This window comes from Polistes dominula, unplaced genomic scaffold (genome assembly GCF_049000335.1).
Source record: "Polistes dominula isolate Pdom_NZ unplaced genomic scaffold, Pdom_raw_medaka contig_73, whole genome shotgun sequence".
NCBI classification, from domain to species: domain Eukaryota; kingdom Metazoa; phylum Arthropoda; class Insecta; order Hymenoptera; family Vespidae; genus Polistes; species Polistes dominula.
In genome coordinates, this window is record NW_028300951.1 from 7,540,098 (window position 1) to 7,557,547 (window position 17,450).

Here is a 17,450-nt window from a genome sequence, read left to right on the forward strand (position 1 = left end):
ACTCGAGCTCCTTCCCCCACTCTTTTCATTCTTCCATGACAACCTCGGTTGTCGCCGGCCAACCTGCCGAGCAGTTCCGATCTCCCTTCCAAGTGACCCTCTCCACTCCTCTCTGTGGCCCCTCGCCGTCTCCGACAAGCTCCGATAGTTAGTTTTATCTTATTTCTTTTTAAACTATCTTTCATATCTCTCTCTTTTAATGTCTTTTCTTCTCGATTTCTCTTCATAATGGCTTTTTCTTCAAAATCTTTATCTATGGCATCCGCTCGGCGCACGTTTTACGAATGAATCATCGTTTCTTTAACTTCAAAATGTAACTTGGTGAATTTATGAGAAATTCCTTTTCTTCTTCTTCTTCTTTTCTTCTTTTCCTTCTTTAAAGAATTTGAACTAGGTATTCATTTATGTTTAAATTTCGTTTTCTTACATATAATGTTAGGTTATGGCTGTAATCATTTTTGTTTTCCTTTTTTTTGTTTTTATATTTAATATTTTTATTTCCCTTTAATTGCTTACTTTTATAATATTTAAATGTCTCTTTTTGCAGGTATATAACCTTCAAATTAGGAAAAGATTTCAACCTGTTCATAGGTGGCGTTCGTCAGGATTTTCTCTATGTCTCTACACGGAGAAAGTTATAAGGTTATCTTTCTAGGTATTCTTTTCTTTTAAATGACTTATTAATACGAATTGGTTTCGAAATCATATAGTATAAGGTTGTAAATAACGATACTGTTGTTTTTTTATAATACGTATATACGTTTTTCTACGGATTGCGATAGTCAAAGTTTTGCAGTTTATTCGAAGAATAATCTTTCAGATTAAAAACGTGCTACGAAGAAGTAAAATGTGTATTTTTGTTGTTGTTAAAATATTTAATTTATTTTCATAGTATTTTAAATTCTTATTTGGGATGGATCGTTCTAAATTAATTAAAACATTTCCAAAAGATAAATCATAGTAGTGATCGTTATTAGTTTTATCATTAAACTTTAATATAATATTATCGTTTAAGATTGTTTAGTTAGACTAAAAATTTATTTATGAAAAGATTTATGAAAGATTTATTATTGAAATTGGAGAGGATTTATTTAATTGTGTCAATGCGATAACAGTCTTTCTATTAAAGTGAGTTAAAATTTTAATTTTTATTATAATTTTCTATTTCATGTTTCTTTTATTTTTTTTTATTTCATACGTAGCAGAAAGAAAATTTTCTGATGGTTAATATTGTCTAATTTATTTACAATCTTTATACTTTGTTACATGATTTTACAATGATCTTTTTAATTTTGCATAAGTATAATATTTGATTAAATATATACAGGATGTGTCTGAGGTTTAATAAACTATGTCAGCATATTTTATGCCCAAAAATAAGAAGAAAATATTATATTAACATAGATCATTTAAATCTTTAGACACTCTGTATATATAAGTATATTTAATTAATTGAGTGATAATAATAATAATACATACATACATATCCATGAATATAATACATATTTTATATCTAACATAAGAAACAGAATGCAATGTATTCAATGTAAAATTATCTACAAATGCATTCTATATATATATGAATATATGTATACTGGATATAATATAGAAGATTGAAACATTGAACATTTGATAAAAAGTTTAAAACCATTTAACCCTTTGCACTTCAGGGCTCCGCTTTGGAATCATTTTTATTTAAATACAAATAATTTTCAGTTTACAACATAATGACAAAAAAATTCTAATAGCTTTACTTATTCTTCTAAGAAAATGCTAATTAAATCTTTCCAGGAAAATATTGTGTAAAGTAACTGATAATACGAGTAAAAGAAACCGTCCCAATGAAAAAAATAATAGAAATGCAATTAGAGATCATAATGATAATCCGAATGAAAATGATTTTAAATAAAAATTGCATGTGCCTTAAGTAAATTACCTAAAATGAATGAATTCTTTTTTTATAAACGTATCAATTAATCTAATAGACTTTTAACTCTCATGCACTTTGTGTATTTTTATTGTTCGTTGCATTAAAATTAACACAACCGAGTCTTGTTATTATTAGAATCAGTTTTGATATAATAATTTATTAAATATATCCTTACAATGGCGGTTTATTTTATAAATAAGCCATTAACAAGTTTCATAGATGGATCCTAAATAGATGAGAAAAAAACTATAACGACGTACAGATTAAATCAATGCAAAGAAAAAAAATAGAGTGAATTTTTCAAAGCATTTAACTTCCATAAACACTTTTCTAATAATATATTATATAATGTACGTCATGCACTCATTTAACATGCTGCAACTTGTTCAACGAATGTTAATTTTTTTGCCTTTTTATTTTTTTCAACACACATATTCCTGTTTCTTCGAGTTCAAATTATTAGAGTTCGTTTTGAATAGAGTATACGTATGAGTAAATCCATAAATTGTCCACTTGGTAGATCTAATTTTGTCAATCGCACAACAATGTCTCTACTAATTATATCATACATTTGAAAATAATTCTTCTTCAGCCTGTACCCGACAGATTTAAGCATTCTCTTTCTAAGCTAAATTTATCTTAAAGTAGACAATTTTAGGAATTATTTTAATGTTATTATATTATTAATATTATTATTTATATTAGTATTTTTATTATTGTTATTATTATTATTATTATCATTAATTTATTATTATTATTATTAATATTATTATTATTGTTATTGTTATCGTAGGTTAATAAGTAATAATTCGCTTAGTACTCTAATTGTTTTCTTAATATACGCCAAATCGTAGGATATTATTTTTCGATACATGCGTATGTATAACATCAACGATTACTTCAAGTTAAAGGATCTGTTTTTAGTTATCTAATCAATCTTTTTGTCTTTATCCTTGGATCTTATTAATTAGAGTTTTTATAGAAGAAATAATGTAATAGTAAATGTTTATTCATATTGATATGATTATCAATATGAAATTATTTCGTATAATGTTCGTTAACTGTTGGTATTGATTTTTTTTTCTTATGACACTGTAGGCATTTTGTAGTTATTTCTTTTTTTATTTTATTGTTATTTGTTTTTTATTTTCTTACACATCATTTTCTAATCACATACATACAACAAATAGAGGAATATGTCTTTTTTTCTCTAAAAATTGTCGTGTTATTGATTTTTCTATTTGTTATCTTAGTTTTTATTTTTGTTTGTTTGTTAGATAATCGAAATGAATGAGTGTATGAATCAAATGTATCAACTTAATGAATTTTTGAAGTATGTATGTATATAAGCTAAACGCGTGCGTAATTATTTTGTGTCATTATTGTTGTTATTGTAGTGGTGTTGTTGATAGCACGTGTCATCTCATTCCTTTAATTGAATCATTCTTCTCCTTGTATCTTTAAAAGCTTTGTTAGTACTTTACGTTCTTTTTTTTTCTTTTTAATTATTATTTTGTATATATATATTGTACATAAATAACTCGAAGGATTTGTAAAGTTTAACTCTTAGAAGTAAATGGAATGCACCGTTCAACAGTACATAAAATGTAGTAAGTTTACAACGATTTCAAGATTCATTTTATGTTTTATTTCTTTTTTTTTCGTTTTTGTTTTTTTTTCATTTTTTTATCTTTATCATATAATATCGTTGCGACGTTGTATATATATATATATATATATTGTGAACTGTAGCAAATTTTTGTTAATTTTTATTTTAATTGATTTCTTCCTCTCCTTGATCCTAATTAATTTGATTTCTTTACTAAGTATCCTCTTGAATAATAACATAAAATAACATCCAATTCTTTTTCGACGCAAATCTTTTTTAACTTATCGTCAAATGAAAGCAAACCAATGAAGAACGTTAAGAAGAATTTTATGGTGTTTCCAATTGTGACAATATTTGTTTTCAATTCTTTTGAAATGATTTTTCGGGAATGCGAATTTCATTTCATTGTAGATAATATTATGATTTATAGGATATTTACTATCTTAAAATGTAAACGTAAAAGAGCAACTTTTAACATTATTAACATCTCTCTTTGGTTTGAAATTAGAGAAACGAGATATACAATTATATATATTCGCTAATAATAATAATAATAATAATTAATTAATTAATTAATACACATAAAGGAAGTGCGACATAAGGGAAGAACGACTTAAGTGCTTATTATAGTTATCATTAATATTATTAATTTTTCCTTTTTTTTCTTTTATTCTTTTCTTTCTTTTTTTTTTCTTTTAAGTTACTCTCTTTACTTTTCTTTTAATTTTATTTTTATATTGTGTTTATAAATTCTTTTGAAAAAAGCACGAGCGTTTAGAATCTAGAGAAAGAAAAGCGAAAAGAGTATTTGTGTATCGTGTATTGTAATAGTAATTAGAAGAAGAAGCACATAATTTTATCACGGACTCGAATTGATTAAGTACGCAAAAGTCTGTGATTTTAGTTGTTAAGAAAGAGATTATTCATTGCTGTCGTTATAATCATCATCATCATCATCATCATCATCACCGTAGCATTTATCGCAATAGATCTATTTGTTAGTAGTTTTCATTGTTTTCTTAATCAATAGACGACTACCATTTAGTTGGTCCTGTACCACTGCTTACTCCAGTTGTCGATGCTATGAAAGGATTCGTTGAAGCAGCTAGGAGGGAAAAATTGAGTTAGTTATGAGTTATCATTTTAGATCTAATTTTGTTAACCCTTTGAATGCGAAAAATGACTATAAACAAATGATACGACCGTCTTCAATTATGCTATTTCAAATTGTTACGCAGTCAAAGGGTTAATAGTATGATTCTCAAATATTACAATATAATACATCTACAATTAAAAAACAGGATGTATAATACAAACAAATTAAAGAAAAAGAGGAAAGCTTATTTATGGATAAGATGGTTGTGTCAGGGTTGTGTAAGATATAGTTGCAATCAATATATTCTAATTAAAATTGAATTTTTATGTTTGAAGCTGTATGTCTTTATAAGATTTCTCCTCATATGTATATATACAACAGTTAAGTAATTTAATTATAATTATTAGGAATGATTGATTGAATTTTTTTTTTTTTATGTATTATTTAAATGGCATAATAAAAATAATACGTATAAGATATGTAATCTTAAGAACGATAAAAATAACTGATCAAGAAGTGAATAATTTAGATGTATAATTCGAAAAAACCTAATTTGCATATTGATGCATTTACTATTATTTCTAAATTATTCTTGATGAGATTTAATTATTTTATCGCTATTAAAAATAAATATATGTAATTATATTAAATAATAAAAACTGTAATAAAGAACAACATTTTTCTATTGATCAATATCTTTGGCAGCGATAGTTTGTGTAATAATGCAATGCTTATATAATCTAAATACAGTAAAAAATATTCTGTTACATATTTATATCAATTTAATAGTTATACATTATTTATAAAAAGTCAAATATTTAGTTGAAGTCCATTAAACATTTCAGACAAAATTAAAATACTTCAAATTATCGCTGACAAAGGATAGGAGAAAGTACACACAGAAAGAAAGAAAAAAAAATTACAAGTAAAAATGCGCAGTATAGCCAAAAAAAAAGATTAAAAATATATAGCTTCTTTTTGTCTGCTAGTTTTGTTTTGATCTAAATAAATAACTTTTCTTTTTGTTATCTAATTCGCTCTTCTTTCTTTCTAATGGATTAAAAAAATAAAGATAATTAAAATTTATCATACATATTTACATATAATTAAGGAGAGCTTATACATGATAATAACGCATCAGGAAATAATATTTTTTTTTGTCTATACATAAATCAAAAAAAGAAAAAGCCGCAAAGAAAGAGAGGAAAGAAAAAAACAATTAAATGGCCAAGTATTGTACGTACGTATGTACGTCTAAAGTAAGTAGTAATAATAACGCAAACAAAATCTTATATATAAATATAGAGTGATAAATAAATTCAGGCAAACAAATACGCAGACACAATCACCAAACGATTAAAAAGAAATTATAAGCAGCTGTAACGAGGAAATCAATTAATATTATCATTAGATTAACACAAGATGTCTTCAATAATACTTGAATGGCCATATTTTTCGTATGATTATTACATGCGTCGATCAATAATTTTCCATTATTAATATCAATTTAATGTCGTATTTAGTATTTGAAATATTCCACATACACAAATATATAAAAAGAAATTTATTTTATTTTTTTGGTTTCATTTCCAAATTTATATACTCGTAATTTCAAGACAAAGTGACGCATTGTCCTGTATATTTTTTTTCTTTTTTTTTGTTTATAGGACTCCTTGTGTCGGATAGAAAAATAATAATTAAAAGTAAAAGCGCATAGTGTGTTTGGCGATAAAAATGAGATTCTAACTATTACCATTACAAATCGCATAATTTATTTTGTGCAGTACTTGATAAAGTATTTTTAAAAATTTGTGCTATTCACGATTATATTTAATTGCAACTTTAAAAACTTTAATAAAAAATAAGATGAAAGAAAATAAAAGAAGAGTCTCGTTTTTTATTCGCCGGTAATTTAAACCCCATTTTCTATCATTTAATGATACAAGAAAACGAGGATTACAAAGAAAAAGGTGTCAAAATTAAACTTGGATGTCTAAATAAAAGCTATTTCTTAAGTTTTTAAACTTAAGCAGTTGAAATACCAGTAGTATAAATCACACGATCCCCACCGCTGTTCAGGTTCGTACTCTCATTCGCAGGTGCTGAGGATGGAGGTGGTGGCATTGCAAACACCTGTTGAGGATTAGAGGTGGCACCTTGCGATGCAGCACCCTGAGGTTGTACAGTCACTGGTTCTTCATCGCTTTCTTCTTCCTATAGAAAAAAAAAGAAATATTTAAAAGTTTTCTTAGAAAAAATATCTGATTTGTCGTCGATAAAAAAGTATATAGAGAGAAGTAATTACTATCTGCACTCTATATAATACAAAACTTATATATATATATATATATATATATAATTAGTGTTTAAAAAAAGCATCATTGACTTGTTTGCACTAGAAACATGACCTATACAATAATGCATTTTATAACAGAAGATGATACAAAAGAGACGATATTACTTGCTCCTGTAAATTTAGAGAAATTGTTCTTTTTTTTTTTATAGGTAATACCTAATCAGATTTCTTAAGTGGAATCAGCAATATTGTATGCTTGTTTTTAATAATAATCGTATTCTTATACAAATTGATAATTAATCACTTCCAGTACGTGTCTTAAAGATAACAGAAAATTTGTAACTTACTATACCACATTTTGCCTAACAGTACTGTAACATCGTGTATAGTTTTTACAAAATATTTTTCTGTGCTTTTTTATTATCAAATTTGTATCCAATAACGAAATATACTTCATATTTTAATCCTGGCATTGAAAATAATTTCTCGAATATGTTAATAATTAAAAATGCAGGTTTACATGCTAAAATATGGTCAATGCAGCTTGTAATTTGAACGTGCAATATATTGCAACAGAAACGATTAATTTAGATCGTTTTAAAGGATCTGTCGAGTACTTATACTTGCCAGTCGATAAGATGTTTAGTCCAGAAAACGAGAATAAATTTAAATTTCTTGTCAAAAATAAAAAGAAAAACAATAATTGCAAGCTCAAAATTGTATATAGATCGCTATAAAGTATCATGGATATTGATTAAAAAAGAAAAGGGCATAAACGTTTGAAAACTATAAAAATAAGCATATTAATAATGAACGTGTGTGATATATGGTGTAACCAATATGTGTTTGACAACGGTGAATTTATATAAGGATTATTTTAATCGTGCATGCATAATGACATTTAATATATGCTGGCTTATGTTTTGGTTTTATAGTTCTAATGCAAAATAAAAAAGGAAGAGAAGCAAAATAAGATTAGAAAAAAGCAATGTCTCACCCAAATGCACAATCACCTTTACAAGTTCGGTATAAAAAGTCAAGAATTTATTGACGTATGATGATATTATTGAAAACATTATTTTAAGAACTTGTCAATGTGATCTCAAATTGAGTGGACGAAGAAAAGTTCATGAATGTTTTTCCAGAGAATAAAACTTACCTTTGCGAACCTTAAGGGTTGACTTGTCACAACATTGACGTCCGGATTCTGGTCCCGCTATAATACAACAACAACATAAACAAAACCGCTAGTCTATAGATGCCTTTCTGCAAAACTAAGCAGAATTTCGCATGCTTGGCAATGAAAAAAATGTTCGCGTGCAATATACAAATAGTAGTAGTGCCGGTTTTGCGAACAACAAGCATAATAATCAAGTATGACATTTTTACTCTTTAAATTAAAATGGTATCTACCTCCATGAAGATGATATATATATATATAAAAAGAAGAATGTATGATCAGAAAATGTGTGCTGAAAGGTATCGAATTAACAAAGCGGGGGCAATTACCAGACGAATCAATATTATTTTAAATCTTATTAATACTAATTACGATCGGATGAAAGAATTACTCTTGCAGAAAATGCACACAAGTATAGAGAAACAATAATTGCTAGATAAATTACAAGACTGAATCACAATGTGCTTTTCTTACCCTATTATTGTTTATAAAAAGTACTTTTTTTCTGTACAGACTGTTAAACAACGACCTCTTTTTGTTGTAATCAAAGTTCCATATATAAGAATAATAATTTAAACTAAATTAGAGAGATCTTAAATAATATATAAACTTTTTACACTCGTTATGCCATTTAAAATGACACGCCCTGAAAGTGTTATAAGAACTAAACTTTCTTTCTGTATTATCGACACAATATTCCTGAAAATTTTGCTAGCTCCTAATTAGAACTTTTTAAAAGTACTTTCAAACTAGACGATCGGTTTTAGGTGCAACACATATTTCATTATACCTCAGATGAAACAGACAGTTTTTCGTGACTTTAAATTCCTAACTTACATTGCACAATGTATATCTTTATGAAAGTGTTAGTAATCCGTTTAGTGCAAAACATTGATAAGCTTTTGTATACATTGGCAACGTTTTCATAGAACACTTTAAAACTCACATTTGATTCTATAGAAAGCTGTAAAATATCGAAATCTAATTTTATATGTATTTATCGTTATACTTTTTCTAATTTACTATCTCTACAATGGAAGACATATTGTTGACCTAAACATAGACCTGTAGTTTGAATTTGCGTTATTCGTTGTTTAATACGATTATTAATTATTATCAAATATCTTAATAAATAATATTACCTGTAAATTATGGTATATACCACTGTCTTCGGGAGGAGTTTGTTTGCATTTCCCACAACAGCAGTTGCAGCAGCAACAACAACAGGCACAACAATAACAAGCAGTGATTATTCCACAAAATAGGAGTAGTGCCTAGAAAGAATTTCATAAGATAAATCGCATTGTATAAAACGAAATTTAAAGATTACGATGTAAATAAGTTAAGAAAGCAGAAAAAAATCGTACTTTGCACCATCCAGAAGTTACAACAAAGTAAGCATTAACGTTTTCTTCTCCAAACTGTTCGGCAACGTACAAGCCAAGTGATCCATAGTTATCGTATATATTTCGCTTTGTTAAATCCGTTAATATGGTGTGCGCTCTATTTATTTCTTTAAACTAGAAAACAAAAACGTAACAAGTTAATGGATTTTAAAAGTTATATATCAAATGACATTATCAACAAATATAATTAACAATCTTGTTCCTTTCATAGCTAAAGTATAAAAGTTATAAACAAGGGAGAAAACTGTATACATGTACAACATGTATATATAAATATTACATATGATTGAAGCACACGCATGAACTCTTTAATATTATATAAAAAAAGTTATACCTTTTCTGCCGCTTCAGGATTATTTGGATTTTTATCAGGATGATATTTAAGCGCTAGTTTTCTATAAGTTTTCTTTATTTCTTCAGGTGTCGCTGTCTTTGGTATATCCAATATTTGATAGAGGGAATCCCCCGCAGTGCTATGACATTAATTATTCCATTAATAATATAAAGATATTATATAAATATATATATTTAATTAACTAAATGAATTATCTATCTACATTTACTGCTATGCAAACAAAAATTGCATGCGACTGTAAAGATCAAATATCTGACTTTATCTTTTAAAACCTGATTCATCTTGACAATGATAGGTCACACCTAATACTATATATATATATATATATATATATATATATATATATATATAGGGTGTCTCAGATTTTTCTTTAAAAGATCGTTTTCATGTAAAATTTTTATTTTTATTTTCAATTATAAAATATATAAAAATGTCGAAAATAACTAGAACATCCTATATATATATAAGGAAAAGTTGTATAATATGCATAAGAAGATAACTAAAGATTAGTCATACCTTCTGTAATTCTACTAGATAATACAAATTTTATCTTTATTTTTGATATAGTAAGATATCAAGATTCCCGTTATAGTAAGTAAATAGATTAAAAATAATGAATAATACGTTTAAATATAATACGTTTCTTACAAAAATTTTATAATGATAAAAAAATATGGTATACAAACTATCTCATTAATTATCAGTTTATTTTCAAGGTAATCAAATAAGACAAGAAAAAAAAATTAATTAGATTTTGCTTTTAAATTTCAAAGAATAACAATGTTGTTATTTTATAGATAGAAACAAATGCACAATTCATAGAAATAGAATTTGTATTCTAGAGAATAAGTTTAAAATTTTCTCTCAAGATAGACGCATTCTTTCTCGAAACATTCTCCATAACGTTATATATAACCAAAATTATACTACAAGATTATATAATTTATTACAAGAAAAAGAAAAGAAAAAATAAATTAAGAAATAAATCGTATTTACAGTAAAATGAAAAAAAAAGAAAAGAATGCAATTTTACTAATTTATGGCTATATAATGCTAGTAACATTTCTTTTTAAATTTCCTCAGAGTGGAAATATTTGAGTCAATATTTTATACAAATTAAAAAGAAATAATATAGTAATTAAGATCTATTAGATAATTAAAAAAAGCATTAAAAAATAATGAGCAATGAAATGATTTTTTGATAGTAAAATAAGATGTTTTTGTATGGAAACTTGGATAAATCGTTTTCTTATTATGTACATAACCTATGCTTTACTACGAGTTATAACATTTTAATCGATTTCTTTGAAATCGATAAAAGTTACGAATTCGAATGATTCAATGCACATTGGGGCGTATAATGTGTGAGGTAAAGAAATTTCATTCAAAAAACTGAGCAGTCCAAGATCATTAACGTGATATCCATCCTTACATTGGATTATATCCTATAAACTATGTTTTTTTTTCAATGCACAGCGGGTGTATTACTTACGACATTTTTCTCTTATCCATGGTGTTTTGTTAATTTTGTTTAGAAAATACGTCAAAATTGATTGAAATAAATTCGCACGGATAACCGGACACATACGATTAAATCAAACGATGGATCTTTCACTACGCACACATTTTTTCAACGGTTTCTTCTTTACAAGGAAAATACGCGCACTTATCCGTGCTATGGTTTTGGGCAGGCATCGAAAGCAATTCAATATTTTAGTACCAAAAGTGGACACAAAAGCGTTAGCTAAAGGAGCTACCACAACGCATTTACGATCTTACGTATAAGTATTCTACAAGAAAGCGCTATCTATTCTTCGAAATATATTTCATATTTTCTTATCATAAGAAATAACATTTAATAAACAGGTTGGTGGTTATTTTTATCATTTGAAATATCAAGCATCGATAATTATCGATATTTTCGATATTGTTGGTAATTTTATATCACGTCGGTAATTATTAACTCCGTCGGTAACTTTTGATCACGTCGGTAATTTTTTATATTGTCGGTAACTTTTTTCATCATTCAAAAAATTATATATTTTTTCTTTTTATAATAATTTATTATAATTATTTTAGAATTATTTATTTTGCATCATATGATGTTACGTGTAATGCAGATAGTCCATATAAAACAAGATGGTAAGTTTTATAAATTCTTCTTCTTTTATACGTGATCAAACAAAGTTATGAATTAAACGAATTATAGATGATATATTGATCTCAAGCAATAGAGATAATGAACTTTTGATCATTTTTATAGTGTATAAACATTGGATTATGGAGCTAGCTAATATAAAGGGGAGAAGAATTGGAAGAGATGTTGCAAGGATTACGAAGAAACTTTTCCTGTATTTAATGACCTCAAATGGTGGGAGCCTCTAATCTTCGTATTAATTTTCCAATAACTTTTTTATCGATAATCCAAGATAAAATATGAATAACTTTATTGAAATAGTTTTAATCAGCAATTACTGATTAACTCGTTTATTCTATTTAAATTTCTTTATTTGGTATTTACATGTAAAATCTTCTTCAAGATTATTATAAAAGAATTGTTATATATACGATTCAAGTTACAACGTTGATATAACTCCTGCATTCTATAGTTAAATCTGCATAATCCATTCGTAGTTGCATCAGGAAAGTACATCGAAGCGTTAAATTATGCTACCACAGTGTCGCCTTCTTGATGCCTTAGCACATATCTAATTCATGAAAAGATTGATGATCATTCTCTTAAAAGAAGATTTTTTTACTTTTCACTGCACCAAACTGCAACACCGTTCAACCTCTTCAAACTCTTTTCTTCCCTTGTCTCTTCACATCTCCTTTATTCAAATCTGACGAACTTTTCAACAGGTTAAGAAAATATCGATCGTTAAGATATATGTATATTCATCACTTTCATACGTCAATCATTTGGGATATCTTTTTTTGTTAGATGCGATAGAGCGTGCCAAGTCACCCAATGCTTTTACCTTTTTTTTTCTTTTCATGCTCGTCAATCTTTTACTTCAAATGCTTCTTTCACAACATTCCTATATTGTATATTAACAATAAATAGTATAGCATGCACCGATATGATGTGCACTGATAACTTCAATCATCTTCCATTTGCTCTATATGAATCGTTCATGTTAAAAAGTTGACCTAGTAAAGAAACAATAAATTTTGACAAATGTAATATACATTTAATACAAAATTAACTAATAAATAATTATTTTCATACATTTTAATTTTTTTTAACAAGTTTTATTGATAATTATTTGTATAAGATATATAATGATAAATAAAAATATAAAAGAAAAGAAAAAGGAAAAAAAAAGAAAAAGAAAATAAAGAAAAAAGGAAAGGAAAAGAAAGGAAAAGAAAGGAAAAGAAAGGAAAGGAAAGGAAAGGAGGAAACAAAATACGTTCGGTAATATTTCGAAAATAGCTAGGATTATATCCCCCAAGGGATATCCAAGGGTCTTTCCTCTTCCTCTTTGAGTATGGTTAGAACATGAATCGTACACACTTCATCCTTATCGGTCAATCTAACTTAGCACTTCTCTCGTCTCTTCTAGTTTTCCAACACCCTTAGGACGCTTACATATCATAGAACAAATCACCTTAATGAGTTTCACATTTTCTTCTTTTATTTTTATTCTTTTCTTTTTTCTTTCTATTTTTTTTTATTTGTACTTGTTTGTTTCCTCTACTTTCTCGTTTACGTTAGAATCAAATAATCAAATACACTAATTTATAAACGATCAAAATTAAATTCTTTTACGTAATTTTGTAATTAGTATCTTTCATTGTATCTAAGATTGTATTAATGCTCATTTAATTCATTCATTCATTCATTCAAGAGAGAAAGAGAGAGAGAGAATGCGTTAGTATAATTTACTTGATGCTTGTGTGCATAGAAGGATAATTCGATAAGTACCGTCGAATCGTGTTAATAGCTAGGATCTTGATCGTCATTGAATTTGGCGTCGATCGATCGACGTTTTTCTGCCATCCTATTTATCTTCTATAGGATTTAATCTTTTTACGAATTATTGAAATCGATCGTTTAACGAAAATCAATATTAGATCTTATTTGACAATTACATTTCTTCATTTATTCCTCTGTCTTTTCACATAAGAAGAAGAAGAAGAAAAAGAAAAAGAAGAGAAACATTACAAATCAAAATCGTAAAAGATATTAAAAGAAATTAAATTTGCAAGATTCTATATCTTTAAAATATAATCAAGTTTTATTTCCATACTTTCTTTCATATTTCTCTTTTTTTATTACGTAAGACGATATGTTGTTTTTTTTTTTTACATAAAATTTAATATTCCAACACATTAAATTCTTTTCTTCATTTTCTTTACATAAAAGTATAACAAATTTCGCGTATACGTAAATAGAAAATAAATTTCAATGAATAAGATCGGAAGAAGGAAAGATGGGTGGAGGAAGAAAGGAAAATATATTATAATATGGGGATAGAAAATTATGGGTGAACGTTTAAAAATAAATTGTAAAATAAATATTATAATAATAATATAAACACTAAAAACCTGCCGAAATTTCGTGTATACATTTTCCTATTCCTACTGTGAGTGGTCAAATAATCGTTTAAAAATAATCATATATTCTAATACAGAATAAGATTTTACGTTTTTTTTTTTTTATTTAAAAATTAGTAACATACATTTTGTGCGTTTTTATCATATTTTATTACAAATTACAATACGCGGTAATTTGAACTCGCGTGGTAGATTTAGTGTTAATATATTAGATTAATATATAATATTATAAATATTAATATTAATAATAATTTAATAATAATAATAATAATATAAAAAATTATATTGAAATATATTAATATTAATATTAATATTAATAAAAATAATAATATAATAATAATAATAATAATAATAATAATAATAATAATAATAATAATAAAAATAAATAATACATATAATAAACATTACATAACGAATTATTTTTGTTTATTATATAATATAAGATAAGATTATATACCCGTTTGATATAATGGGGAATTTGAATAACCCTTGGAGAGTATCGACGGAGCACGAAGGGAACACGAGGGAACACCTCGACTTTGGAGGTGTCGTCGTCGAGGGTTGAAGCTAATGCGAGGGTGGAACTTGGTGATGGGGACGCATGCGCAGGCATATTCCATCTATAAGAGGGTAAGCTCGGTTCGTTTCGACTTCAGTCTAGCCCGCGGTACCGGTTACCGCGAATCTCTTTATCTTTTTTCATCATAATCACGTATTCTCGTTATTATCGTTACCGTTATCTTTTCTTCATTTTTTTCTCCATCATAATTACGTCATAGTTATTCTCATCATTCTTATCGTCGTCATCAGCATCGTCATCGTTATCATTCGTCATCATCATTTCACATCATATTTATATCTTTAATCGTACATTCCAATCCCATTAATTTAATCATCTTTCTTTCTTTCTTTTCCTTCTCCTTCTCTCTTTCTGTTTTGTATTGTTTTTTTTTTCGTTATTATTAATCATTATTCTCACAAAGATTATTAATTTATATGTTTCGACACAAATTTTTATTACCTTGATGATTTTTTGGATTTGTAATTAATTTGTCTCTTTTTTTCTTTTTTTAATTAAAGATAAATAAATAGGTTGATACGTTATTATTATTATTATTATTATTATTATTATTATTATTATTATTATTATTATTATTCATTCATTATTCCTTCCTACTTCTTCCTTCTACTTAAAGAAAATTCCTTTTTTCTTTCTCTTTTTTATTTTTTTGTATTTTAATTCAAATCTTTCTTCGATACGCACCATGAGAAGGAAGCTGCAGAGTTCGTGTTGACGTCATCAGTATCATTCTCATAATCGTATGCAACTTGTTAGTTGAGGTAAACAACGCGAGAAAATTTTCCCCTTTTCTGGGTTCTTTTTCTTTCCTTGTTTTTTTTTTCTTTTCCATCCTCACCTATTTTTCCTCCCTCACCCCCATTCGTACTAATATATATATATATATTTTATTTTTATTTGAATGCTTAGTGATAAAAAAGGTTCCAGGGAAAGAGACAGATTTATGTATACGATTTTACAACTACGATTCTTTTCTCGATGTTAACGGGGTGAGGGAGGGAGGGAGGGAGGGAGGAAGGATGAAGAGAGAGAAAAACAAAAAAAAAGAAAAGGACAAAACAAAAAAAAAGAGTACAGGGCTCGTCCTTAAACGAACAATTTCCATTTTTCTGTAAAACATTTAAACCGAGTATCATCGATTTTTCGATATCGATTTTTATTACATTCCCAACCAACTCCTTTGTTAATTTTTTTTATATTTATCTAATTTTTTTTTTTTTTATATTTTCGTTGTAAGGAACAAAATTGAACGTTATTTTTGACACGAGATAATGATAATGTTTGTTTAAGAATTAGAATTAGATTTTAATTTGATGTTTTCTTTTTACCTTTCCATTAAATATTTCTTCTTCATTTACGTTTTAAATCAACAGATTAATGCATTAATGCCATTGTGAATACGAGAGAGAGTGTTCTAATCAGATGTGTTTAGTTGCATCGTATTTTGGAATTTAAACGGTAAGCTGATGATCATTTATAGTGTCTATATATATATGTGTATGTGTATGTGTATGTAAATATATATTATATATATGTGTTCTTACTTACTTACTTACTTACTTACTTACTTACTTACTTACTTTTTTCCTATCTTCTTTATATATATATATACGTGTGTGTATGTGTTTTATTGTATACCCTATTCTTACCGATCGTGTTGTAAAAGTACTTCACGGAAGTGCCACAAAGTGTCGAAGTGAATGTTATAGTATCGGTAAAACGAACGAGTTTAGTACCTCGTTGAAACTTTTAACGGAGTGTTAACGAGTATTAAAAGCTTGTAGAAATCGTAAAGTAAACTCGTTTATGTATATATATATATAAATTATTTCTATTCAAATATTTGTATTAATAAGTAATTATTATTAGAATGTTTTTTTCATTTAAAATAATATTTGTTCTTTTTTTGTTATATAACGTTCATTTTATAAATTTAATATTGTTATATTAGTGTATTTTTTATTTTTTAGGGTAGTGTTCACGTTTCTTTGAAAATACACACGATTAATTATGTTCGTAATTATTGATCTACGTTATGTTGTGCATGTACTGCGTGGCTACGTAAATTTAATTCATTTTATAATATTATATTTATTAATGCTATTATTATTATTATTATTATTATAATTATTATTATTATTTGACATGGTTGATAGACTCACAATCCGATTAATTAGGGAACCTAATAAAGGGTCCAAAGTGATATTCAATCTTTCCATTTGAATTATTGAACGAAAAGTTATCAGCAAGTTGGAAATGGTTTTTGGTTTTCTATTAAAAAAAAAAAAAAAAAAAAAGGAAAAAAAGAAAGGAAGAGAGGGAGAGGGATAGAAAGAGAAAGATTAGGTAAAGAAAAGAACAAAAATGATTGAAAAAAAATAAAAAAAAATAAAACAACGAACGTATTATGGATAGTGCGATGCGTGTGTGTTTGA

At 26.6% G+C, this 17,450-nt stretch overlaps 2 protein-coding genes and 2 long non-coding RNA genes across 9 annotated transcripts in view; 3 read left to right on the forward strand and 1 right to left on the reverse strand.

Moving 5' to 3' along the window:
• The first annotated feature begins 153 nt into the window (after positions 1-153).
• Positions 154-6,868, forward strand: LOC107069115 (uncharacterized). 2 transcript variants are annotated; one of them, XR_016176436.1, is made up of 3 exons: positions 154-394; positions 548-655; positions 6,735-6,868. It is a non-coding gene; the product is annotated as an uncharacterized LOC107069115 (long non-coding RNA). The 2 variants fall into 2 exon arrangements; XR_001476079.2 differs by lacking the exon at positions 6,735-6,868 and adding an exon at positions 4,570-6,002.
• On the reverse strand, positions 1,430-11,561 carry LOC107069114 (dnaJ homolog subfamily C member 5). Of its 2 annotated transcripts, XM_015326110.2 has the most exons (7): positions 11,365-11,561; positions 9,852-9,990; positions 9,479-9,631; positions 9,254-9,385; positions 8,091-8,147; positions 6,678-6,849; positions 1,430-4,644 (listed from the first exon to the last, which is right to left on the reverse strand). In XM_015326110.2, exons 1-7 carry the CDS (start codon positions 11,382-11,384, stop codon positions 4,574-4,576), a joined length of 744 nt encoding a protein of 247 aa, XP_015181596.1. In that variant the 5' UTR covers positions 11,385-11,561; the 3' UTR covers positions 1,430-4,573. The 2 variants fall into 2 exon arrangements, with proteins under 2 accessions (XP_015181596.1, XP_015181597.1); XM_015326111.2 differs by lacking the exon at positions 8,091-8,147 and having other exon boundaries at positions 11,365-11,559.
• Positions 11,562-11,605: 44 nt separating this feature from the next.
• On the forward strand, positions 11,606-13,017 carry LOC149032690 (uncharacterized). Its single transcript, XR_016176448.1, has 3 exons — positions 11,606-11,738; positions 11,952-12,014; positions 12,136-13,017. It is a non-coding gene; the product is annotated as an uncharacterized LOC149032690 (long non-coding RNA).
• A 2,066-nt stretch (positions 13,018-15,083) lies between these two features.
• LOC107069149 (metabotropic glutamate receptor 6) overlaps positions 15,084-17,450 on the forward strand; it is a 50,313-nt gene continuing 47,946 nt past the window's right edge. For 3 of the 4 annotated variants that reach the window (XM_015326185.2, XM_015326187.2, XM_015326186.2), the window contains exons 1-2: positions 15,084-15,776; positions 16,389-16,473. The gene's annotated coding sequence lies outside the window, so the exon portion shown is untranslated. The remainder of the gene's footprint in view (positions 15,777-16,388; positions 16,474-17,450) is intronic. The other variant, XM_089172341.1, reaches the window with a different exon arrangement.

What these genes read in the sequence shown, in the direction of transcription:
- LOC107069114 (XM_015326110.2), bottom strand. Translation starts at nt 11,384, where the DNA reads ATGGATAAGAGAAAAATGTC. An exon ending in ATCCTGAAGCGGCAGAAAAG is followed by an intron (nt 9,632 to 9,851) that starts GTATAACTTTTT and finishes TTTGTTTTCTAG; the next exon opens with TTTAAAGAAATAAATAGAGC. An exon ending in GTATATACCATAATTTACAG is followed by an intron (nt 8,148 to 9,253) that starts GTAATATTATTT and finishes GTTGTATTATAG; the next exon opens with CGGGACCAGAATCCGGACGT.